General features: G+C 39.9%; 1 protein-coding gene across 1 annotated transcript; it reads left to right on the forward strand.

The window, feature by feature from the left end:
- Positions 1 to 2,580: 2,580 nt before the first annotated feature.
- Positions 2,581 to 21,083, forward strand: LOC108670177 (ATP-binding cassette sub-family C member 10). Its single transcript, XM_018157637.1, has 23 exons — positions 2,581 to 3,062; positions 3,237 to 3,458; positions 3,803 to 3,936; positions 4,072 to 4,243; positions 4,539 to 4,726; positions 5,032 to 5,381; positions 5,595 to 5,726; positions 6,015 to 6,215; positions 8,571 to 8,707; positions 9,011 to 9,268; positions 9,676 to 10,690; positions 11,245 to 11,388; positions 11,978 to 12,108; positions 12,556 to 13,017; positions 13,202 to 13,635; positions 13,864 to 13,980; positions 14,282 to 14,451; positions 14,753 to 14,887; positions 15,645 to 15,792; positions 16,178 to 16,369; positions 16,603 to 17,032; positions 17,467 to 17,606; positions 17,994 to 21,083. Exons 1-23 carry the CDS (start codon positions 2,727 to 2,729, stop codon positions 18,094 to 18,096), a joined length of 5,751 nt encoding a protein of 1,916 aa, XP_018013126.1. The 5' UTR covers positions 2,581 to 2,726; the 3' UTR covers positions 18,097 to 21,083.
- Positions 21,084 to 27,161: the final 6,078 nt, after the last annotated feature.

Below are 27,161 nucleotides of genomic sequence, written 5' to 3' on the forward strand. Positions count from 1 at the left end.
TGACCTGTTTTGCCTCCTCTCACAGGCGTTATCGAATCTCATCATGCGTAAAATCTCTTGAAACATGTTTCGTGCAACTGGTCAGGATTCACAACAGGACTCCGCAGCGCTTGTATCACTCAGGGGCCTCGGAGGCCCGCTTGGTAAAATATGATGTAACACTAAAAATATCAAAAAATACTGCATCATTTTCAACAATTTTTGTATGGAGGTTACATATGTACTACGCAAATAAAGTCATGTAGTTTCGGCGTAATAAGTTTACAAGTTTGTAAAATATAGACTAATATTTCTTTGAAACAGGCCTATGAGGCCCGCTGGTCGTTCTAGGGTTAATCAGTCCTATTCCTAAACCAGCTAAAAGCTTACCTTCTGTATCATCTTACAGGCCAATTTCACTATTGTCTTCAATGCCTTTCTTAGGTAAGTTGCTAGAGCCATAATAAACAAATGACTGCACTTCTTGAGCAAAATGGTTCTCTCGGACCTTCCACACAAGGGTTCTGCCATTGCCTAGCTGCAGTGGACCAAGTTGCAAGACTTGTGGCTGCAATCCATGCTGCCCTTGCCACTGGAACAGTGCTGCTGCATGCTGGTGGTGTTCTGTGATCTTTCCAATGCATTTGACAGAGTGTGGCACACAGGCCTACTATACAAGCTAAGCCAGAGTGGGGTGCATTGCACACTGTTAAGATGGCTATGTGCCAACCTCACAGGCTGCACATTCCAGGTACACTATGAAGGTGAGACCTCTGATTCAAAAGACATCAAATCAGGTGTTCCTCAAGGAGCTAAACATGCACTGTTTGTTTAATGTGATGATGACCAATATTTCATCAGAGCTGGGAGAACATGTGGCAGACTATGTTGATGATATAATAGCCTTTTTCAGGAGCAGCTGTGACATTGATGTAGTCATAGCATAAATGCTATGAGGAGGTGAACATTCCTCCTCTATCCATTCATCACAAAGAAGTACGGTCAACCAGGGCTACTCGGGACGGTTTTGAGCATTTTTTGTTAATAACTTCTTACGATGAAACATTTCATAAACAAGTTTAGGCTCATTTTATAGCTCTTTGCGAGGGCTATCGAATGGCATCTTCAAAAAAAATTCCATATGCTATTCGTAAGGTGCCAGAAGCAAAAAAAGAGTGTCCCGAGTAGCCCCGTCGAACGGGGCTACTCGGGACACTGGGAATGAAACTTAATTTTAAACACTTGAAGCATGCAGAGCGTACTCATCCATTACTAACAGTACTCTGAAGTCCGCCTCTTTCATTGTAGATGATGTAGAGGTAGAATAAATGACATTTTCTGTGATTTTTACTTGTTTTTCCTTTATTGATATGATATTGCCATATACATTAATTACCGTATCCATGAACATGCCATTGAGCATTTACAACAACCTTGTCCACTGCAAGCTTCGTATCAGCAGCCCTATAGCATTTTTTTCGTATCTGTAAGCTTACAGGACGGCTCGTAATTTCACATCATTTTAATTGGGTTAAGTGAATTTACTATAGTAAAAAAGATCGTGAAAAACATACCTCAAACAGAAAGGAATATTTTAGTGACAACCAACGTATCTTTTGGAGAAATAATTTGTAGTTTAGGTCAATTACTTTTCATTCTATGATGCCTGGTGCACAATTCTATACATGACATGCTATGCACAATTTTGTGATGACTGATGATGCACTAATTTTTCGATAAGTGAAATTTTTTTCGCTGATCAAGGAAAATGTGATCAATATTCTTTGTTTTTAATCAATTTTTTTCGTAATTGGAGCATTCAAAACAGCGTTTTTCACCATTTTTTTCAGGAATTTTTCAAAGCTAGTAAATGTCGTATTTTTCGACTGCCTTTATACTACATAGATAGGAAAAATGTTGACGTTTACGCCACTATATTTAGTTTTGTAATATTCCAATTAGTTTCGCCCGAGTTGCCTCGCCAGTCCCGAGTTGCCCCGGTTGACGGTAATGTCCAAATGGTACTAACCTCTGCCTGATACAGTTGCCCCAGGGTCCAATTATAACTGAATTTGTATCCACCCCAGGATTTTTATCCTTTCCTGGATTCTTATCCTTCCCTGGATTTTTATCCTCCTTGGCTTTCCTGCAAATCCAAGTTCCTTGCCTCTACTTCTTTAATTTCGGAAGCAACCTGTGAATTGGACAAAAACCCCTGAATCACCCATCTCTATGGACTTTCTTCAAATTATTCAATGAAAAAAGAATACAAAATATTTTTTTTAACAAATATTTTTGATAATCACCTGCAAAATGATAATTTTTACCAGCAATTTCAGGAAACTTCTGCCCAATATTCCAAATTGGCTTATGTATGGGTTTCAAAAAGCAACTCGAGGAAGAGTCTAAAAAAGTCTCTGATTTGCCACAATGCTTTGCTTCCTGTCTCAATTTATTGAGACATCAACATAGGTACCCTAAAAGTTTTTCTTTCTTTGAGAGCTCATTTGTTTGCTAAGGAAGCTTGGAAGACTGTTTGAATATTGCCTGATCTTGCTTGAGATTTTAATTTTATTTATTTATAAATGTGTCCATTTTTTCAGATTATAATTTACTCTACTGGCATAGGTACTCAATTTTATGAATTTTGAAAGATCATCTGGTCAGATTCAGCCTATTTTGTACTCATTTGGGCTTGCCAAAATGCCTTGAATCATTCACTAAACTATTTCCACTGAACTGGTAAAATGTCTGTGGAAGGTAGTTTTTTCAACTATACTGCTCTATGTGGCACACCATCTCTTGAAATATGGAACCCTCACACTCGTTCTCTTGGACTATGCTTCCAAAAGCTATGCCTCAACACGCCAGTCTTTGCTTTACTGGCTGTTGTTTCAGCATACTTCATTGGGAAGCAGTCACCATATGTTATGCGCAACAGACAAGATACTGTAGTCATTTACTGTAGAATGATTTTGTCATGTGCCATGGTTCTGCTGTCTGTGCTTCTGGAACCCCTAACTCTTATCTTTGTGGCTGATGCCAAGATCTTCTGGGTCGATGTTGTATCCTACGGAGTTCAGGTAAGCGTGCAGTAAATGCTTTCTGTATAATAAGTATATCTGCTCCCTTAATATTTCCACTAATTGAATACATTGACATAAGTAATACCTATCTCATTTCTTTTATTCTACTAAATCAATTGAAAGCTGATATATATGCCACCCACTTCTTCAAAATTATTCAATTTTTCCCAGGGATTGGCATGGACTGTCCATCTGTGTTATTTGATGGCACTTAAAACCCGCCATTTTGGCTCCACCATGCGGGGCTCTGTGTGTGTGCTGATGGTATGGTCTTTGAGTGTCATTACTGCTGCACTCTTCACTCATACCTGCTTCAGTAAAGCAAGTCATGCTTGGGCTCCTGATATGCGACAAGTCATGCAAGCCATTGCAGTATGTCGTCTTACATTGCAAGTGAGAATTTGTTCATTCAAATTTATGATTCTTTATGCATCATTCTAGTGGCAGCTGCCAGACACAATTGAGAGAGATTTTAATACATAAATTGGAATCTATGTTATTGATGCAATTTTTGTTTGTATTGATGCTAATCATGCACTTTATTATGATTGGGTTTGGAATTTGATGAAATATTTTCTCAACAATTCAACTTGACATCAAGCAATCTTTTATCAACTCATAAAAAACTATTCAATTTATGAGATGATTCTTTCAATTTTAGTAAGTGGGTATCCTGATCAATATCCTCTTAACAAAAATATTGATCATAAATTCTTCATAATATGATCTTTTTGCAGATGCTGTACTGCCTATGCCTTTTCCCTGAAGGTGGAGAAACTTTACGTTCTGATGGAAGTCAATATAGGGAAATCAGTGCCGAGCACCTCTTACAGCAGCAGCAACAGCAGGGAGCTGACTCTGGCTACACCAGGTTTGTCCTTTCAAAATTATTAATAAACATTAACTTGACTTGTAATAATGGCCACAAAATTAAGTTTTCTTGCCATTCTGCTCACATATTGTATATCTAAAACTAAAAGTTCTGCTCTGAATTATTTGTTTCCAGATTCCATGAAGTAGCAACTCCATATCACTTGGGTGCCGCCGAGGTAAACATCAGTTGGTTGTCATACCTGAGTCTGCACTGGGTGGGTGCGCTCATGGAGAAGGGATCCGTAGGTCTGCTGAACTCAGTGGATGATTTGCACACGCTGCCTCACGACCTTCGCACACAGCAGGTGGTGAATCGTCTTGTTATTCATTGCTGCATTTTCAGCAGTGTGTCTTTTTGCTATTGTAAACATTTAAGGAGAATGTTGTTTTAAAATCTTTTTGTACAGTTTTGTAACTAAAGGATATATTCTGCTCAGTAGTTTATTCTTTATCATATAAATTAGGAAGAACTTTGATAAACCTTTTACTTCATCATGTAAATATCGAATCTATTGTTGTTTTGACTTTGTATTCAATTAGGTTTATAATTTTAAGGAGGTTTGTATGGTGTCACACCCTGACCCCAAGTTAACATTGTAGGTATCATACGCTGTACGACGCTACGCACTGCTTACGCGGCCCCTGCCCGATGACGAACGCGAACCGTACGCCTTCAACCACCACGACTTTCCATCGCAGTCGACCGTCATTAGCATGGTGCGCGCGGGACATGGCGAGCAGCGACATCTGCCGTGCACCTTCGACTCTGATACAACAGCAGCAAATGCGTATGAAGTTCAATTTTAGCAGAAAAAACTTGTGTTGAGACACTCGATTTTATGTTGCAGTGCTTTCAGTGTCCGATTTATCATTTAGCTATTGCGGCACTGCTTTTTTCATCTAATTTGTATTGTGTATTTTAAGTGGTTTGACTATCACCCCAAATTTAAGTTTTGTTTACTTGAGTTAGTTGTGGGAGTGAATTGAACTTCAATGTTGTTCTCATGTGAAATAATTTTAATCAAATTTGATTATCATCTAATTAGTATTTTTACAAGGGAGTCAAACCGTAGTCTTTACCATTTTCCTCCAGCATGGAAAGTCCCTCTTCTTCTAGCGCCATGGCAGAGGACGTTGGTCCTGCCATTGAGAATGAATCTTCTCCTGATGCCTCCACTTCTGAAACATTGAGCCCTACACCCCTGCCTGTCAGATCCCATCCCAAAATCACGCCTGCAAAGAAGTTTTCACTTCTTCGGTGCCTCCATGCTCTGTTTGGACGCGAGTTCTATTGTATCGGACTCCTGAAGCTGCTTTCAGATTCTTGTGGCTTTGCTGGACCTCTTTTGCTTCATGAACTCGTCAGTTATGTGGACTCCAAGAATGAAACGCTTTGGATAGGAGTTACCTACTCCTTATGTCTTTGTCTGGCAGCCCTTATTGGTGAGACCTTGCCAACATTAGATGAATAACTCTTCCTCATTAAAATATTTGTGATGCTGGTTTCGGTATTTTTTCCTGTTTACAGTAACGATGTATATTTTTCCCTTGTTAATTTTCTTCCGGCGTCAGAAGATCTGATTTCTTTGTATCATAAGCGAATGCTACTCATTCTTATGCTTCAAAATTTGCTTACTTTGGCTCGGTTGTTGTAAGGTTCGCTGAGCAACGTGCACTTCAACTACAGCATGGCTCGTCTGAACATCAAGGTGCGTGCTGCTGTCGTCACGTCCGTATACAGGAAAATCCAGCTTCTGAGTCTGGCCCAGTCCAGCCGCTTCAAGCAAGGTTCGTCTGAATGTCTTGAAAATGTCGAGTGTAATTTTCTCATGGTCTCAGTTCGTTTTTCTAATAATTTTCGGTTAAATTTCACGCATTTTGATAATGACACTAGGGTTACTCATAATTTTTAAATCGAGTGCTTGATAGAGAATAAATTATATCAATGGGCTTATTAATTGATTGGCCTTGAGTCACTGTTATAACACGCTGCTCTTTCCCGGAGGAAACATGAATGGGATTTTTCTTGCACTGTCATGCTGTGTGGTTTTGTTCAAGTGTTCAAACTCTGTGCAGGGGAGATCTTAACGCTGATGAGCACAGACACTGAACGCCTGCTCAACATTGGGCCGAGTCTGCACGCCTGCTGGAGCCTGCCGCTGCAACTGCTTGTCACGCTCTACCTCCTCTACGTGCAGATCGGCTGGGCTTTCCTTGCCGGCGTCGCTATTGTCATCCTCTTGCTTCCACTCAACAAATTGCTGGCAGATAAAATAGGTGATACGGAGAATAGATTTCACTAAGCTCAAAGAGTGCTTGAACTTTTTCGTCTATGGTCAGATTAACTGTCGTCAATGCTTTTTAAGCCCGTGGACAAACAGTTTATATAAAGCTTGAAAATAGTTGAGAGTTAAGTTAACAATGTGGCAACTCTGGAATTAGATCGTCTAATAGCTGGCTGAGGTATTTTTCACCGAAACTGCCTTTTTTGGCGTGGAATAAGTAAAAATAATTGAAGCCTTTAAAGAATTCCTACAGGGAGTTACCATCCCTATTATCAAGAAATAGTTCCTTCAAGAGTGATCCTTCTAAATTTGCTTGACCAGATCAAGGTTGGCAATGATTAAATAAAAATGATTAAATCATGTGATTAAATCACTTGATTTTTTTATAAAAAATCATGATTTTTTTGATTTTTTCGATTTTTTTTTATTTTTTATATATTTAAAAATATTGAGTGGCAGTCTTTAATTTATATTGAGGTATTGTTATTCATGGTTTAGTATAAATGTACTATGAATGAGAAATTGATATATAAACTTGTTGCCTTTAGTGTGTATTAGGTTCCAATAAATTAAATGTTTTTGGTACAGAGGCATCAAGAGTGTAATACATTGTACGTAGCTAGCAGCTTAGCTAATTCTTATAAGGCTATAAGTAGTCTTTAACTATTTGACTATTTGTTCTATATTGATTACAATATACAATTTAAATGTGTTAGCTAGCTTATACAGGGTGGGGCAGAACTGATTGAACAGTTTTGAGGCAAAATAAAAGAGTAATGGAGGTACATAAAGAAGAAAGTTCATTTTCCTCAAGATTAGCATAACATACCATTTAAAATACTTATGTTTTAAAAACAATATCAGGAAGATGGGGTTTGTTAGCTGCATCACACTGTTGGAGTTGTTCTCGGAAGTTTCCTACAGCTCGTTCACACATATGGCAAGGTATGGCCATAATTTCTGCTGCAATAATTTGTTCCCTTAGCTGTGGTAGGGTGTGAGGGCGACTTCTGAACCCCTTTCTTTTAGGTGTCCCCAAAGAAAGAAATTGCAAATGCTCAAATCAGGTGACCTCGCAGGCCACTGTATATCACCCCTCAGAGTTTGGGTACATGCGTTTCAAAACATTGAGTGACATTCGGGCTGTGTGAGCTGTAGCCCCATCTTGCTGGAACCACATGTCTTGCAATGCTTCATTTTCAACAATGTTTTCCATCCTGGGCTGCAAGAAATTTGGGCTGCATAGCAATTGGAATCCACTGTCATGGTTACTCCCTCCTCTGAGAACGACTCCAAGTGTGTTGCAGCTAACAGCCCCCATCTTCCAGATATTGTTTTCAAAACATAAGTATTCTAAATGGTATGTTATGCTAACCTCTAGGAAAATAAGCTTTCTTCTTTATGTACCTCCATTACTCTATTATTTTACCTCAAAACTGCTCAATCGGTTCTACCTCACCCTGTATATCGTGATGTTGAGATTGGACTGACCTTTTAGGCAATTAGAAAGATTTTCCACCCTAATACAAGTATTCTAATTAAAATATTTAATTTCAATCTTTAAATATGTGAATTTAAAACTAGAAACAAAACAATTACAATTATAAGACTATATATAAAATAATTAAATGCAGTGAATGGATATAAAATATTTGAATTGTGCACATGTTTATTTATTGCTCCATACAAACTTTACAAAGCTAATGAATAGACTTATCAATAATTGTTTACCCAAAAATCCCTAAGTGGTAAACACCACCTTGGCCTGTTGGCCATTATTGGAGGCAATAAGTGCCCTTTTTAGCCATCCATTTTAATCCATATACTGTTATTGTTAGTTGGCTAATTGCAACATAAAAAATAACACCTCAAAAAAGACAAAAAAGCTGAAAAAATCAAAAAAATAATTGATTTTTGATTTTTTTTATTTAAAAAAAAAATAAAAAAAATCGCCAACCCTGGACCAGATCGATCAAAAATATGTTATCAAAGGCTGTAAGATCTGCGGCCCAGCAAAATAGTTGAGAATGCCGACGGTAATAAGTTTTTAGAAAATTAATATTTTAATTGGATTCAAAACTAGACTATTAACTATGACTTCATTGCTTTAGAATTTAGAGATATCAAAATGATGACTTGAATCTAATAGGATTAATTTGTTCTATTTTGTCGTAGTTGTGTCTTCAATTCATCGACAATGTTTATATCGTTATGGTAATATTTGTTATTGTATGTTCAATTGCTCGTTTTTTTCATGATTTAATTGTAGTTGAAGTTACCGTCCGACAGTTTTCCTATTACTTGATAGTAGTTCTTTGATCGTGATCGTAGTGCACCCGTTTGGCAGGCGAGCTAAGCGTGCGCATGATGTCGTACAAGGACAGACGCGTGACGGTCGTGGCCGAGGCGCTGACAATGATCAGGGCGATCCACATGAACTGCTGGCAACGGCTCTTTGCTGACACCATCGATCGCGAGAGGGAGGTGATCAACACAACTACATCGTTCGTTTGATAGTATTACCTCCACGACCGCCAATTTCGCACTAAATTGTCGAGTATTTCTTTCACGATATTGTCTCTTAATTGAAATATTGCCAAGGTTACACGATTTTGTGACGTCATAAATTATACTATCTACATTTTTTCAGGTAAGTAGTTTTTCGTTCGCAGAATTGATCAATGCACTTTAAAAATAAATACACATTGTTTTAAATACGCCTCTTTTGAATTGATAAAAAAGTCAGGCCTCCCGAGTCACCGCTGAAATTTGCTTGGGTTATTTCAGGGCGAGTTGAAGGCGCTGGCAGGACGCAAGTATCTGGACGCGGCGTGCGTGTACTTCTGGGCAGCTACGCCGGTGCTGATCCCCATAGCGACATTCTGCACCTACATCAGCCTGGGCAATGAGATGGACGCGGCGCGAGTGTTCACTGCCGTGGCGCTATTCAACATGCTCATCATGCCACTCAACGCCTTCCCCTGGGCCATCAACGGACTTGTTGAAGGCTTCGTCTCCAATAAACGCATTGCCAATCTTCTCGAGGTGAGACTTCAACACGTGAAGGCACCTCATATTACAGGTGAACTAAGAGATCAGTGACGTTTCACTCGAAATGAGATTTCTCGCTTAGAAAATTTTTACAATTTTCAATTATGTTCTTATCTTGTTTTTTTTTTTTGCAAAATTGAAAAGTGGAGGAATAATTTGGAGATGAGAGTATTCTAGTAAAACTTCAAATTTATGTAACTTAGGAGGCTTACTGAAGCCTTCTGCCGTAAAATGAATAATAACTTGCTTCAACTTGATCAGCTGGCCAAGTAAAACCTCAAACTATTTCCACGTTTATTGTTAATGATTATGTATACTTTTTATGCACCATTTACAAATTGTACTAGTACACACATAGTATGTATGGCTGCGTTATTATAACTATAGCATGACCCCTGCAGGAGGTGGAGCAAGACTTGTCTCAGTACTACACCATCGTAGCGGACATGTCGACTGCATCGTCCCACCTGCAAATTTTGCTTCGGAACGCCTCATTTTCTTGGAAGTCCGGCCCCACTGCCTCCACATCTGCTGCTCAAACTCCCGACGATGACGACGATGTTGGTGACGGGTACAACATTGCCTCCAGGAGCCACGATTTTAAGAAACAAATAGCACGCAAAAAGCATGGCTCATCCACCAGGAAATTCTTCGGGAAAGCTTCTCAGGGAAGTGACGAAGAAGAGTTGGTAGATGGTCGTGACGATGAAAGTTTGGCTGACGAGCAAGACGACGACGACGGGCTTAACATCGTCCCTCGGATTGGTTACGCCGCTTCAGACGCACGTCCTGTTAAATCCACCAGCAGTCGTAATGCTGCTGCTATTCTCTCAATAAAACCGACACTCAAAGACGTGAATTTAGAGATCGCAAAAGGTGAGGTGGTCGCTATCATCGGCAAAACAGGTAGCGGAAAAACAACTTTAATCAACGCTATCTTGGCTGAGCTCAACAAGACTCAAGGTGTTGTAGCGGTGGCCTCTTTGCATCATGGTTTCGGCTACGCCTCCCAAGATCCTTGGATTCAGGACCAGAGCATACGGGACAATATTCTTTTTGGCAGCGCGTACAACAAAGTGCGTTACGATGCGGTGGTTCAAGCGTGCGCCTTGCACGAGGACATCACTCAACTGACGCGGGGCGATGCGACGAAATGCGGTGAAAACGGCCAGTGCTTGAGCGGTGGCCAGCGGACGCGAGTGGCGCTCGCCCGCGCTCTGTACCAGCAAAAAAGTGTTTACCTTCTCGACGGAGTTTTGTCGAGCGTTGATGGGCCCGTGGCGAGACACATCATGCGCGAAGCTATCATGGGCTTTCTTAAGGGCAAGACCGTGCTGCTCACCACCCATCATGTGCACCTCACCACTCGGTGCTCCACCATCATTAGGCTGGACCGTGGGCGCATCACTCATGTGGGTCAGTTTACTCATCTGCTGCTGCCATATTATTATTCGTCACAAATTAACTTAGGTGCTGTAAATTACTGGAAAGGGAACGACTTTGTTGAGCGAACTCTTGTTCATCTGAGATTTGAATCTGAACAGATAGTTTTTAGATAATTGAACTCGCTTCATATTGTTTATCGAATAGAGAGCGTGATAAAATCAGAGTGTTTAAAATTGATTCTTGGAATAATGTGACTCTTCAGTAGTATTGAGTGAAATTGATAGGTTTTTATTTTGGCTTTTTTGGTAGAGATCGTTGTAAATTTTCTTAAAATTAACTAATTTTTTACATATTTTGTCAAAATCCTCGCATTTTTTTATTATTATCTGAAAGGTATATTTATGCTAACCAAGCATCGCTCTATATTTATTCTATTCGTTGACTCGATGTTTTCTGAATCGTTTCCTTCAAGAATTTGAGAGAAATCGCCATCACTGGGGCATGTTGCAGGTCTTAAAAGTTTCTCATTTCATGCGCGAAAATTCTAACAAATTTTCTATAATCAGAGAATTTTTTTGTAACAGGATCCCCGGACGACGTGTTGCCGCAGTTCCTCTCGCCGCAGGAGCTTCTGCGTGACTGGTGGCAGGAAGACCCCGGCACCCTCGCCTGGCAGCGCACAGGCGCCGTGCCACGCAGGGGCGCTGCCACTGCTGCCACGACTGTTGGTAAGAGTGTCCTTTTCGTTGCAACTATTTAGTTGTTCTAAGGAAGTTACCAAGTAGTGAGTAGTAGAGAAATAATATTCCTTACTAGCCTCGGGCTCTGTATTGGCTCAATGGTAACTTATTAGTAATTAGTAGTGCATAAGAAGATCCTTTGGTAGCATCTTCGTCACGTAAAAACAAATGTGTCGCTTCTGAGTAAGTTCTCTGATCTCTTAATTAATCTCATGGCTCCTTGATGACTCGAAGCTATACCTATTTACTACAGATGGTAGCTACTCGCTAATTCATTTTACTGGGCAAATAAAAGGATACCTCGAGTTCACTGGTAACTTTTATGGCTATTCAAGCTACTCATCCATTGGGGTACCAAAAGTAACGGCATGTCTTCCTTATTCGTCCAGATAACTGCTTGGTGACCACAAAGAACGAGATGAGACAGTGTTTGCTGTTGCTAATTGTTCACATCATATAACTAGCAACTGTCTTAATTGCTTTTTAATCTATATATAAGATACAAATTCGATTGTTGTGAACATTTCTTCATGTTCATAACAACCCTCTGTGTTCTGCCATATGGTTGATCGTTCAGACGAAGGAAGTGCAACAGACGGAGCAGCAGGGGCGGCTAGAAGAGCGGCAGGGCTCAGAGTGGCAACTAATGACGGCTCGCAGCCGCTGGTGCTGCTCGAGAAGCATGAGAAATATGCCCTCATTAGCCAGGTGAGTGGCGTATTAAATACCGTGCTCTGTCTGGTTAGTAGGTTCTTTTACAATTTCTTTTCATCTGATGAAATTCTCGTATTTACATCGTATAAAATTTTGCTCATATTTTCATCTTATAAAATTTTTGCTCCCTAACTTGGAATTTAAGTATTTCTACTCATGATGGGTTCGTTTCATGTGCGATTATTAGTATAGTAGAAATGTAGAGACACTTCGCAAAGATCATTTAGGAATACTAAATGCATTTTAGTGGTCAAGGTTGTACGTTCAATTATTTTCGGTGTTCAACTGGCATGTAATTTCAATTTACTAAGACTTGAAGAAGCGCGTTCCCAAATATTATCTATCAATATTCTAAAGTAGCCCCATGCCATTCTATGCATGGGGCTACTTTGGCCTCCTGCTCTTAAATGTAAATATGTAAGAATTTAACCATTTTTACAGAGCACCGAAGAAGACCTTGATCCCAACCCATCCTTCACACACACGGTCGTGCCGAGCAGCGACCGAGAGCACCGCGAGACCGGGTCTCTTGCCTGGTCTGTGTACGCTGCTTATTTCTCGTCCATGGGCTACTGGCTTGCCTTCCTCACCTTCTTGGCTTTACTGGGCATGCAGTTTAGCAGGAACATCACTGATTTGTGGCTTGCCTATTGGGTCACCAATGCCCCAGGCGGTACGAACCTCACTGTCGTACGCATGGCCTCCTACCCAAACAGTGGGGGTAATTATTGGGAGGGTTCAGGGGCTACAGGATATAACACCCAGGATTGGGAACGAAACACTCCCGGGGAAACGGGGAGTGATGTTGCGAATTTTGGTTCGTGGCTCATACATCCAAATGTTCACCATCACAGCCACGTGCATCCCTTCTCCTGGGAGGCATCCATGAGTGCTTTTATTCGCGTAAGTCCCTTAACTATTATCAGTCCATAAACTAAAAATTAATTAAATGAGTATTTCATATCTCATGATCGCATCTGATTTTCGTGGAATATGTCTGAAATTTTCTTAGTATGGATAATACTGAGTTTATGTCCGAAAATTTCATCATCACTTAAAAATTAGTGACGTGCGTGTTTAATTTCAGGTTCCTCGTGTAGATAACTCAGGCACAGCTTCGCTCGGACTCCTAGACCTGCACATCTCACCTACGAACCAATACTTCTTGACGGTCTACTGCTGTATTGCCGCCGGCCACTCAATCTTCACTATAATTCGTGCTTTCGGGTTCGCTTACTGCGGCCTCAAGGCAGCCAGAAACCTGCACCGCAAGCTGCTCACCTCAGTACTCCAGAACCCCATGGCTTTCTTCGAGAGCAACCCGCTTGGTAGGATAATCAACAGATTTTCTTCAGACTTGTACACGGTGGACGACGCTTTACCGTTCCAGCTGAATATTCTATGTGCGCAATTGGCCGGACTTGCTGGGAGCATCATCCTCACCGTCTATGGCTTACCTTGGATGATACTTGTTTACATTCCCGTCGCTTTGTGGTACTACAACATACAACATTACTACAGGTCAGTGCACCAATAAACATTAGATTTTACTGTATTACTGTTTAATACCTGTGCTAAGACTGCTTGATCACTAAAACTGAAACTGTTTGTCTCGGAACGTCATTCTTTTATTGATGACCTCGAGGTCATGTTACTCTTCCTTTCTCTGTTCGGAAATTGGATCGTAAATAATTCATAACTATCTCAAAATGACCGCTGGTATATGTCACTCATATTATCACTGTTCAGGTTTTCGTCGCGTGACCTACGACGGCTACAGGCGCTCTCCCTGTCGCCGGTGTACGCCCACTTCACGCAGACGCTGGCGGGGCTGCCGACCATCCGGGCCATGAGGGCCGTCAACAGGTGACATCTCTACGTACTCTAATTCCTCATGTTCATATTCTATTGCTTTTCTTAAATAAATTTGAAGCATGTGCAATGACTGACTATTAAATTAGGTACCTATTTCTCATTTATTCTTCCAATGGATTACATTTTCAAAGTTGCTTATATGGTTGATCTTATAATTTAGTAGTAAAAATTAACGTTGAAACTAACATTGAAAATTGAACAACATTGAAACTTTAAACTAATCTGCCTTCTCGCATTGCATGCATCTGGGCCATTACGCATTTCTTGAATTTAAATTTTTTTTTTTTGTCAGCGCTGGCAGCGAGTGCGAGCGGCTGCTGGAGTGCAGTCAGCGCTGTCAGCTGAGCGTGCAGGCTGCCAGTCAATGGCTGAGTCTGCGGTTGCAGCTGCTTGCCGTTGCGGTACTGGCCGGAGTTACTGGCCTTGCTTTGCTGCAACACCACACCGGCGCAGTCAGTCCTGGTGCGATTTTGCATCATATTATATGAATGCTTTCAGTTGTCAATGTAAAGTTGTATAAGCTTGCAAGAATCAACGTATAATTTTTCAGTTATGTTTATACTCAATGTATTGATTTAACTAATCAATACCATGTCTATGGAACATAATTTTGGAAAATAATTGTTTCAATAATTTAAAATAGAGAGAAATAATATATTTGCCATTCTTGTATAGTAAAACTTTCATGACGCGGACTTTCATTATACACGGAAAATTACATGAAAAATCGTGGTTTACGTTGATAAATACCATCCTCTACCAGGTATCGTTGGTTTGGTGGTATCCTACGCTCTGACCATCAACGGGTTCCTCAATTCCGTGGTTTCTTCATTCACCGACACCGAGAGGGAGCTGGTCGCCGTGGAGCGCATGGAGGAGTATATTCGCGGTGACAGAGGTGCGGTGCGAATGGGACGTGAGTGGTGGTGACTAGGGGGTTGTGATAAGTGTGCTGGTGACTAGGGTACTGTGATGTGCGTGGTGGTGACTAGGGGACTGAGATGTGTGTGATGATGATGTGCAGTGAATGGAGACGTCTCTGGGATCGTGACGTGCGTTGAGACGACCCGTGGACCGTGGCGTACGTTGAGACGCCTCTGGGACCGTGACGTGCGTTGAGACGACCCGTGGACCGTGGAGTGCGTTGAGACGACCCGTGGACCGTGACGTACGTTGAGACGACCCGTGGACCTGTCTCTTATACACATCTAGACGCCTCTGGGACCGTGACGTGCGTTGAGACAGCCCGTGGACCGTGGCGTGCGTTGAAACGCCTCGGGGACCGTGACGTGCGTTGAAACGCCTCTGGGACCGTGACGTGCGTTGAAACGCCTCGGGGACCGTGACGTGCGTTGAAACGCCTCTGGGACCGCCTCGGAGGCGTGCGTGGAGATATAGGAGCATATGACCTATTCGCTGCAATAGTGGTTTTCAATTGGTCTTTCCGGTCATTTTCAATGCCCAAGTAGCCTATAAAAACTGTCTCGCTGTAGATACGCGCTGGAATTCAACCCTGGAAAAAAGCGAAAGGTAAAAGTAAGTAAAATGATGGTTAACAATAACGATGCTTGTGAACTATCCTCGTAAATTAACAATGATGAAATGAAAAGTAGCTAATTTATCCACCCTGTATTGTCACCTTTGATCTCATGCAGACTTCGAGCTGTCGCTCAGTATTGGCGCGTATGGCGGCGTACATGTGGACCCAACTCGCCGCAGCCCTGCGATGCCAGCCCTCAACCCGGGGCCCGAGTGGCCTACCCACAACACGATCCGCTTCGAGGGCGTCTCTGTCAGATACAGGTGGGGAAAATGGGGGCTAGGAGGGGAAGCGAAGTTAGGATGATGAGTAGGCGAAGGAGATTCGAGGTGTTGGAGAGAAGAGGCAGATGCTAAGAGTTATGCGATGTCGAACAAATTATAATGGAAAATTGACGAGAGATATTTATCGCTAAGCTGAGAATTACAAAACGGTAATATTATCTCGAAATTTTCCCGTATTGCATTTAATACCTACATTTCTCATTTCATTTGCCTAGCCTTTGCCCCATCTCTCCCCACCCCCCCTGCCTAACCTTACTTCATTCTCTCCGTCCCCGCCCCTCCTTATTCGCCAGCACACTGTTTTCAGACAATGATGAAAATATCTCTTGAATGACTGCAGTAAAACAAGTTGCCTTTTGTTCAGACTGTACCAAGCACATGCTCTGCGTGACTTGTCATTCCGCGTGGGCGCCAACGAGAAGATTGGCATCTTAGGGCGCACGGGCGCCGGTAAATCGTCCATATTCGCGGCGCTCTTCAGGCTCGTCGAGCTCAGTAGCGGCGCCATCTACATTGACAACGTCGACATTGCCGGACTTTCCCTGGAGAGGTTGCGGTCAGTGAAAATATCTGTAACAATTTTCCTAGGCATTTTTTACTCTTAATTCCAAGCAGAATGTGAAAGATATACGTTTCTTTTGGGAATCTAGAATATTAATAAACGCTATCGGTAGCAACCTTTATTTTGTCTGCGTTGAAGATTGTTGCAACGTTGAAAATTTCTCCAATCGAAACTAAAATTGAAAAACTATACATATGGAAGAATTCAAATTGAAATTTACCTTCTAGGACGACGATGGCAATAGTCACTCAAATCCCGGCACTTTTCACGGGCTCGGTACGGCAAAACGTGGATCCTTTTAACCGCCACACAGACACCGCCATCTGGAACGCCCTCAAGGCTTGCTATGTTCAGACTGCCCTCAAAGACGCCGTTGCGAGAGCTCGTCAGTTGAAAAAACTAGAAGCGCAAAACAACCCCGAAAATTCTGGAAATGATGATGCATCAGATGTTGAAAAGCTTGGGATCTCTGAGAATTCTGCAGCTTCTGGATCACGATCTTCTGATGAGGGTGGTAGAGCGAGAAGAGCTGAAGAAGAGGCAAAGGAGGCGGTCGCTTCGGTGCTGCATTTTCCCATGGGGGATTTGGGGAGATGTTTGTCTCACGGTGAACGGCAGCTACTTGTACTTGCTCGAGCCCTTCTCACCAGAGCAAAGGTCATTAGGATTATTACTCTCGTCAGAATTTTGTAATAATATAAGTAGGAAATCGACATCAAAGTAATATAACCACATTATTGCATCTAATCATGAGTACGAAAATTTGACTGAACTATTTATTGATTTAAATTTATTTCGGCATTAATATTAGAAAAATTTACATTGCGTTATATGTGACGCTCAGTGCACTGCAATGATTCGGATTTCTTTACGTGTGAGCAACTAAATTCATCAATACATAATAAAATTAATAAAACATAATTTTTTCAGATAAAGCACGTTTGATAACAATACATGTTGGCGATAAAAAGCTGGGAATTATATTTCTATTCTATTCAATATTTATTATTTGAACTGCTCTCAGTCATCTACATATATTTCTTAGATATTACGTTTATATTGATAATAACAAATCTTATTTACGTGTTCAGATAATTTGTGTAGACGAGGGGACGGCGTCTCTGGACCCCCTGACGGAAGATGCAGTGCAGCGCGTCCTGAGTGACACGTTCCGCAACACGACGGTGCTCATCGTCGCCCACCGCCTCCGCACCCTCAGCGACTGCGACAGGTCAGACATGTCACTCACGATGGAACTTTAGCAGTGCAAGTTTTATTTTATTCAATCGTGAAGCATATTAATTATATAATAAACTACGATTGTTATTGTTATAAATATTCAACGAAGCATTTATCGTGGCGTCTGGTTCAAACAAAATTCGAGGGCACGTCGCACATAAGATTAATAACAGGCGAAAAATAAAAGGCACAAGAAAGGATGGGAACGGATAATCGGCCGCATTTCATGGTTCTGCACGAGATGGGAAAGGTTTCCTCATTGGAACATATTTAAAAAATGTTAAACATTATTTTATTTTGTATTCTGATTAATTTTGGATTGGTCTTTATTATTAAATTTGAAGTGTGTTAGTGTGCTAACAAAGTATTCATACGACAGGCTGCTGGTTCTAGAAAATGGAGAGCTGGTAGAGGAAGGCTCACCACACGAGCTCATGGTGCGGCAAAACTCGCGCTACTGTAATCTGATGAAACGACAGTGAAATGGTGCGTGTGGTGCTGAAGCTTACTGAGAAGGTGAAGCTCGGTGTGTAATGATAGCAAGATAGTAGTGCCATATGTGATACAAGGTAGAATATTTAATTTTGCGTGTCTTGTGAAGTTTTCTGCGACATTAGTTGTAAATTTCCTGTATGTAGCGATGGCTTGAAGTTCAGCTGGGTAAGAGTTTGACAGCATAAAACAGGTGATGCTGGGTTTAGAATGAGTAGGTACTTTCAAGCTACGGCGTTCTTCTATAATTTGTTGAAACTCTACAGAATTGACTCCCAATAAGAGGTTGTGAAGCGTAGCTATCCTTAAAGGGGATGGTTTTCATTTGATTTGTGCTTGTATCCGCTCCTTTTTAAAATAATAATAATGATGTAATAATTGCTAACAAGTAATAAAATGACATAACAATAGATATATACAGGTAGGTACGATCTAAATTTTTCTGATAGGTTTTAACGGAACTCCAGCTCTAAGTATACGTAATTTATACGTCGACCGGCATTAATTCATTTCGTAATATATACGTCGTATTTCATAATTTATAGGTCGACCGTCGACATTCATTTCGTCTTGCAAGAAGAGTACCGGTACCTATTTGTGAGATTAATTAGTAATGATGATGAAAATGATGTATACGAAGTGCATGAGCGTCGTGAGGTAAGTGGCTTTCGGAGCGATGTTCTTGAAATGAACTCGTGAGTGTGGCAATTATTAGAGTTGGCTCGTCTCCCAAGGATCGGCTCTAGTTTCCTACAACCTTCTCAACTTTATGACATTGAATATAAAGCAGGTCGTGAAATGGGTAATGCAGGACTTAACTCTCATTGCAAGGCCCTCGGTAAAGATTGCATGAAAGGCAGTCAATGTATGTGCTATGAAAAAATTTACCTAAAGATCTTCATATTAACTGTTCAAAGATGATGACTAGTTTTAAGACGAAAACTGTTTTAATCTAAATTCTTTCTACGACATGAAAGAATCATATAAACTCGAACACGAGCTTTCTTTCATTTCCAGGCGTGGGTTATTTTAACGCTCGATCGTTTGCCAAGTTTCTTTCCTATTTTAAAACTTTGATAACAATAATTTTTTGAATGAAATGTGCTAATATGTTCAGGACATATGCTCAATCGAGGTATATAGAAGCCTGTATAATATAATTCTTTATCAAACTGCATTTGTTTAAGTAGCTCAGGTGAGTTGATCTCCTGTATCATTTGTGATTTTTAACGCTCGGTTAAAGATATGAATTTAATGCAATAATTTTGTAATGTAATTGACTCGAACGAATTATTGCAGGATCTTAATGTACACGATATGGCGGATTAACGAGTTCAAATGAGTTTTTTCATTTGAGAACAGTGCAATTTTTTGATCTCTTAAGCGCATTATAAAACCATTGGGAACGAGCAAGTCGTTACAAAATTTCCGAATAATTTTAATGTACGTTGTATAAATACAAATTCAATCTGTTCTTGGCATTTGTAGCTTTGTCGTTATCGTAGTGTTTCGTCACCAATGCTATTCAAGCGGATATGCCAATTGTGATCTTCTCACTTGGCTGTGCTGAAACTTTAATTTGTATCTATTAGTTCTTTTAATCTTTCATTTTAGGAATCTTCGGGTTATGTTAACTTTAAGACATGCTGTATTCCATGAGCGTTCACCATGTGATCGGCTGCTTACGCGGCGCTAAAAACGTCATGTATGAAGCGTGTCGCCCCTCCGTTGTATTATTATTATTATTATTATTAATATTATTATTATTGTCTTCTAATTCATGCAAGCCAATACTTGTGAGCTGGCCTTGCATATTTCAAGTCGTTTTCTGCTCATTTCTATTATATTTTTAAAGATGTAAAAGATGTACCCCAATCAGTCATGGTTGAACCAATAGTTTTTGTTTAAATTTGGGATGAAGTTATATTGCAGAATACTTTAATGTTATCGCTATATTATGAGAAATGAATTTATTAGGACATAATGACTTTAGCTCAGATTGTATATTCCCCCTAATATTATATTATTATGTATTATTATTCGTACTTGCTGAGACCTGCCTTTAGATCTATTAACGTCATCTGAATATTTTTTTGACTCCTTGAAAATTGAAATATAATGCGTTCTCTGGTTATTAATCGTACGTGTTTCAACAAGAAAATTCTGCCAGCTAATGCTAATCCTCGTAATATGTAGACTTTTTCTACCATGGGCGAGTGCTGATATGAACACATAAACCTTACTATGCATTTTGCAAAATGTTATTTAGCACGTCATAAACAATATTTATTGTGTCTAATTTCAAACAAATATCAACAGTAATTTTACTGTCGATATATTCAAAAGAAGCCATTGTACCATAACCGTCAAGTGTATTGGCTTATATTCAACATGAAACCTAAATTCATCACTGATGTCCAATTTTTCATGTAACAACTCAAAGCATATACGACCGCTGTGTATAATTATAATGAATAATTTATGCATCTACCAGCGCTGCTTTTTTCACACGTTATCATCGCACTAGCAGACCAAAGAGGCGCAGTCGTTTCAATTGTCATTTTGTCCGTGTCGTGATGGTAGTATGAATACTTCCCATATTACCAAAGATTCTCCTCTCTTTCTAGCTGAAGTAGACGTTGTTCAAACGATCTATATGCACGGGAATTCCACAACGTCAAAAATGCGGTAAAAAAATTTACTGCAGAGTAGGCAAAAAAATATAGAGCCCATTTCGTTGTCAGCAAGACTCAACTTTGAAGCACAGTGGGATTTGCCCCAGGCGTATATAGAGATTTATCAACAATCGCATGTAATAGTTTTAGTCGAGACCAAGTAATTGCACGCATCTAAATGTTTTCTGAGACTTTTTGTATATGTATTGTTCGTCTCGTTACCTGACAATTTATTCCCTTCTGATGTTCATAGTGTTCATGTATCGATGAAAAGCTATCGTATTATTAAATGAGTATCATACCATCTTTCTTTACTATGACCTCACAGGGCTTAAAGCATTTATACTATAATTGATAATAATTCTCCGAAGTGTAGGGTATATTTTGAATGCTCTACACAAGTTATAACCGCTTTAGCATCAAGTATCGCGCCACGTTAAACCTATCTTTAACAGGAACATAATGGCGTATAAATCAAGTTTATGGTAGCACCGGCGTCGGCGCTGCTGGCCCTGACTTGTGGCTCTCAATTCATCTTCTTTTAATTGATTGAAAAGCTAATTATTGTAGAGGCTATTCATAGGAGCGTAAATCATATCAATTAACACGCATGATGGTGATGTGCTTCGATATACAGTGGGGGGAAATAAATATTCGTACACTTGAAAAATCGTATTTTAATGTATGTAAGTACACAAACTTAACAGGAAAAGTGATTTAAATTACCGAAAAGTGAACATGTTGCATTGTTTTTTGTTGCATTGAGATTTAATTTCTATTGATAGTATTTTTGAATACTATGCGTCTCTATACATAATTTCAATCACTTTTCCTATTAAGTTTGTGTACTTACATACATTAAAATACGATTTTTCAAGTGTACGAATATTTATTTCCCCCCACTGTAACTGATGGGGCTGAACTGAAGTGTTACGGGACAAATTTGATTCCTCATCACAACATCGCGCAGGATATCATTTTCATTAAATGCTGGTATGGATTGCTTCTCGTAGTCTGTACATGCGCAGAATAACAGACGTGGCTAACATTAGTTTACCACTTGTGAATTGCACGACGGGACAGGTAAGATGAAATAACAAATATAATAAAATTGAAATGCAAGGTTAAAATTAACCAAGGATCGGGAAGCACTGACCTTGCATACCTACCGAAGAGAGAAATAAATAACCAATGTCCCTGCTAACAGTGGTGATACAAAGAATAAAATTATAGTTTGTTTCTGCTGCAAACCACACTTAATCCTGCACTCAATATTTACACTCTCCTGTTCTCGAGTTATCATTATTTATGGTCAAACGCAAGGTTGGCTAGCAACCACGCCAAAATGACAGCGTCTCGGATTATCATTAACGGTGACACTGAAATTGCGAAGCGAGCTTGTCCATCTTCGGGAGGCAGGCACAGGAGCGTCTCGGCTTGTCAGGGGCCCAGGTTCGGGTTGTCGCCGCGGTTAGCATTGCGCTCGTCAACGTTTGGGGTCATGTTTATGTCATCAAAGCAGAGACTACATCAAGACAGGGGAGCTTCATCAATATTCTATGAGGTCGTGAGGAGCTAAGCATCGTGAACACAGCCACAGCAGCACGACTCGCTCATTGCTGCTGGTGCGCTTTTGTCGGGTGACGGACTACTGCTGCTGCTGCTGCTGCTGCTGCTTTCCCTTGGGGCAGCGCTGCTGCCAGTGTTGCTGGTCTCGATTCTAAAGTGCTGCTTCTTTCATATTGTTTAGAAAATTAGTTACGAACAAGAAGAATTGTAGTAAAAGTGTCACTTTTGTATCTCTGAAAGAACACCAGCCTTAGTTATCTGGTTATAATTCTACCTCGCTTCTAAAGTCGCTTCATAACAAGAAAAATTACTTCAAATACCCTGTAGCGGAATTTTTTAAATTCGGAAATTCACACTAACATGAATATAATACTTCATCTTAATTCGCATTAATGCGATCAGGGCATCAGGCATCGAGGTTAGTCTGACCAAATTTTGCAACTATTAATAGGCCTTCAAGACAAACTTGCACTTTAGGAAATTTAATAATTGAAATGCATCAACGCCATAAAACTGATAAATAGAAACCAGTGACTCAACATTTTAATTGAATTTTACTTCTCAGTCAATTTGGTTAGTGCATAAGCCTAAAACCTTCAACCTATCATTAAGAATGCGCTCTTACTGAGAAAAAAAAAGACAGTAACAGAGAATACCATTCAAATGTGAACAAATTACCTATTAGCCACGGGAACGACGATCGTTTCTGTACAAGGTTCTGAAAACGACAAGACTGGTTGTTTCCTAGAAATTTATAGATGCTTTTATGCAACTAAAGTCCAGCACGGCTGTCGGTCGCTGTCGGGACGGTCGACTTATCAGTCGCTTCCATCTGAGCTACAGCGGACAAACTCGGGCGTTGAGTGTCAATTGGAGGAAAAATCCTGTACGAAACATTGCAGTGTGATTAAAGTTGAATTCAATTATAGTTTGTCCTGTTGATGATATCTTCCCCGTGTCCAATCATTTTAATCGCTAGTGATTTTTCTCTGTTTAAAAGAACGTAATGTCACGCTGGGCACGAATGACATGGAAATAAATTAAAATAATTTTAAAATTATATTTTAAGGAATTGGGATATATTAAGAAATATATCTTTCCGTGCCTGAATTAGAGCAAGCAGCGCCTGAATTGGAAGGTTTAGGCTACATAAAACTCAAATTAATTACTGAAAATAGAAAGTCAATAATTTAACGATTGTCTCAATTATTTAGAACATAGATTTAACGACTTACTAATACTTATTTACAACATTGTATAAACTGTTTCTTTCCTAACTCATTTATATCTTTGAAAGTAAGGCAAATATCAAGTTTCAAAAGAACGAACAATCAAATGTAATGAGCATCAGTTTATATGCAGTACGAGTCTCGTGCAATTTACAGCGATAATTGTGTTAAACTTTTGTATCAAAGTTTGAAACGCTGTAAATTCATGTAATAAAATATCTAACATATAATAATAAGTCTAAAGCTGTCTCGAATGATAAACGGTGCATCGCGAAGTGCTTCATATATACCTAGCCGCCAAGGCCTCATATAAAACAATTCTCGAATTACTGCCGGCCGGCCGCAGTCCATTTCGGTGGCCACCTCTTGTTTGACCAAGATTTCTAATACCGCGACAGTTCCTGTGAACAAGAACCACGGCTTGTCGCTCACTTCGAGTCGTGACCGCAACTACTGTGAAGCAGCACATGAAAAGGACAACCCCATGGGGGCATGCAAGACACATTCTCTCCGTAAGCTTGGCCAAAGAAATCAACTTCGTTTGCATGTTAAAGCATGACCAAAAGAAGCCCACTACATTCACAATTTATGACTGCGTTGAATCACCGAAAGAAGGATGAATGGTGCATTAGAATATTTATTACCAAAGAGATGGTTCACTTAACTATATTTCGACAGAGCCAAGGTCTGGTAATCGATCATTAGTTTCAGTTTTATCAAGTTTATTAGTTTAGTTTCAATAAATGCCTCGCGAGGCTCGGAACTAACTTGCAAAAACATAAAAAGGATCAAAGGTTTTAGATAAAAGTTGTTCTAAATAACCACATGTCATATAGAGGCATTTATGTTTGTAATTTCAAGCTACTAAAACTCAAACGTTTTCATTCTCCTTTCAAATTACGCGCATGTAGATGGCTATTTCAGAATTGCAGCCTTCGTGCAAAAGGAAGAAATTAATTCTTTAAATTGAAATATTCATCGAAAAAGTATTTTTAGCACATTTTCTCATTTCTGGAAAAAATTCACTATTGTGCTCGCCATGTCCGTCTGTCCGTCCGTCTGTCCGACCGTGACTTCACGTTTTCGTCGACGAGAAAATGCGCTCTCTGTCACTCACTGCGGTGAATACTGAGTTATATACAAACATATACAAACAGCAAACAAATGGAAAGTGCATCTTGCTTGGTAGCAGCACCGCCATTGAGAGGATAGATGCTCGATGCGCATTGCAGTTCCCATGTTACTGAGAAGAGCAGCTCACGATAATGGATGTGAACACAATAGAGGGTGGATAGAGTATGCAAGTACAGTTCGTTGAGATATTAATTCAAAAACACTGTGCTCAAGGGAATCAGTTTATTTTAGCCTAAATTTCAAGCGATTGGCGTACGCAGGTTGATAGTGGTTGTTTTTTAGACCATAAAGAAAATTAATGCACAGAAAAAGGTGAAATAAATAATAATTCAGATGAGAAAACTGATTAAATTAACTAAATCTTGCATTTATATTGAGTTGTGTTATTTTAAACCAATGATTTTTGCATCCTTGGTTGATTAGGGGAAAGAAACTTCGTCATCCCATCATGTTACTCCAATCGACTTTAATATATTTTATATTGATGTGGCAATATGATAAAAATTGTTTAAATAATAATATTCTGCCACAATAGTTCACTGCATTTACGAAGTATTGATAATTTATACTGCAACGGGAGTTTAAATTGCATGTACGTACTTCAATTCAATTTCAATCGCACTGTAATTGCATGTTGCAATGAGAAGTTTCCTCTGGCTTAGGAGTTAGGACGATATTGAGCCTGCATCAAGCTCTTCATCAAGTTTTGACTGGTCCTTGCATGAGCGCTATTGAGGCTGCACGCAGAATCTTTCATACGCGTCTTGGGTGGTCGTCTAGGTTATAAAATCGGCTATTTTACTGGCAAAGTTCAGAGTTTTTTACGCTTAAACTCCTTTGAGGCGAGACCTTGTGGCAGAGCGGCGTTGCATGGGAGGAACGGTATTGACGTTGTTGAGTTACAGCCTTTTGAATGCTTTGCGACTCGAGTACAAAATGCAGCGAAAGGCAACATTGTGCATTTAGCTTCAATGTTCTCAAGCATCCTGCAATTGATGGTAATAATCACTCACTGGAACTGGTCTCCTCCATTCAGAAAGTACGATTGAACGGTCGTTGGAGTCCAAAGGGCGGATTTTTTCCACAAAATAATCAGAGAAGCAAGGGTAGTTCGATTAGAAGATATAACGAGTAAGCTCCACACCTCCATGAATACATATTCTCTCTGAGTTGATCCATAATTACGAAAATTGTACTTTTATCTGCTTTTCGTATAACAATTTGGTCGTTGTCTCTGAGTTGTACATAACTCAACTCCGAGAAGACATATTCCTTTACTACATGCGACACATAACTTCCAAAATCTCTCAATTTGTGTAACCGTAAAACTTTCTTCAAAATATTCCGTCAACTTTTACGGTTAAAAGTATTTCACAAAATTCTTAATGTATAACGAAATTTTTGAAGTACGCATGAGATATTGAGGCAATTAAAATTGGCTTATTATGCAGTTTGTTATAAATCCCGAAAAATGGCAGCTAACAGAAGTTTGCGTCAATGATGCATCATTCAAATTGTTCTAAAATAAAATAAATTTACTTCGGTACGATTGAGAGTTAGAATAATTACATACTAAAGTAAACGCTTTTCAAGGAAACCGAATGAAAAACATTGACGCCAGGAATGAGGATCCTTGGCAAGTCTTGTCTCTCGGTTTAATAGCTCAATGAATATGGATGAGCCTCGTCTCAAATTCCCTTCAATGACTTGACAATTCTACGCGATTGTCGAGGTTAACGCCACGTGCTTGCGTCGCAAGAATTTTGTGCACATGGACGAATCTTTAGTTCATTTGCAAAGAAAGATAGAAGACAATTTCACAGAACCAATGAATATCTACCGCAATGTGGAAAAGGCAACCCGCATCACAAACTTGTGTACCCGCATCACAAACAGTATACGCTAATCCATAGGCGCATCGGTCAACAGCAAAAATCAATACTTACAGAAACTTAAAGAAGCCTTCTGACATTTGTGCATTATTCACGTTTCTAACGACAGTGAAGATGCAATTATAAACAAAATTATATTAATAAGAAAAGCGATAACGCCGCATACGGTAATAGGCGATTTACAAATATTAAAGAATCGAAGCTTCACAAAAAATCAGATCATTTCCCACTACAATCCCAATTGTTTATTGCTTTGCCCAGAATTGCAGCATGGAAAACAATCGAAACGCCTTTATTTAAATTAGAATCCGCAGAATCAAGCAGCTGGATTAATGCGATGGTAATGTAAACAAATGTCCTTGATTGCGTAATTACACCCTAATGTAGATTCTCCCTTCACGGAGCGCACGCAGGGCAAGAAATTCAAGATCGGCCTCTTTGAGAGGAAAGGCATTACTGTAAAAATCCTGGATTGTTTCCTCAAAATCCCCAAAGGCTATCGTCTTGGGAGTCCAAACAATCAGACATGGAAATAATTAATCTCAATTTTAGGCGG

The sequence above is a fragment of the Hyalella azteca genome, unplaced genomic scaffold, assembly GCF_000764305.2.
Source record: "Hyalella azteca isolate HAZT.00-mixed unplaced genomic scaffold, Hazt_2.0.2 contig6160, whole genome shotgun sequence".
Lineage (NCBI taxonomy): Eukaryota > Metazoa > Arthropoda > Malacostraca > Amphipoda > Hyalellidae > Hyalella > Hyalella azteca.

Excerpts from the sequence above, each read along its gene's own strand:
- LOC108670177 (XM_018157637.1), top strand. The coding sequence starts at position 2,727 with ATGTCTGTGGAAGGTAGTTTTTTCAACTATACTGCTCTATGTGGCACA. Across the intron at positions 10,691-11,244 it reads TGGGCGCATCACTCATGTGG|GATCCCCGGACGACGTGTTG; the intron begins GTCAGTTTACTC and ends TTTTTGTAACAG. Across the intron at positions 14,452-14,752 it reads CACCGGCGCAGTCAGTCCTG|GTATCGTTGGTTTGGTGGTA; the intron begins GTGCGATTTTGC and ends ATCCTCTACCAG.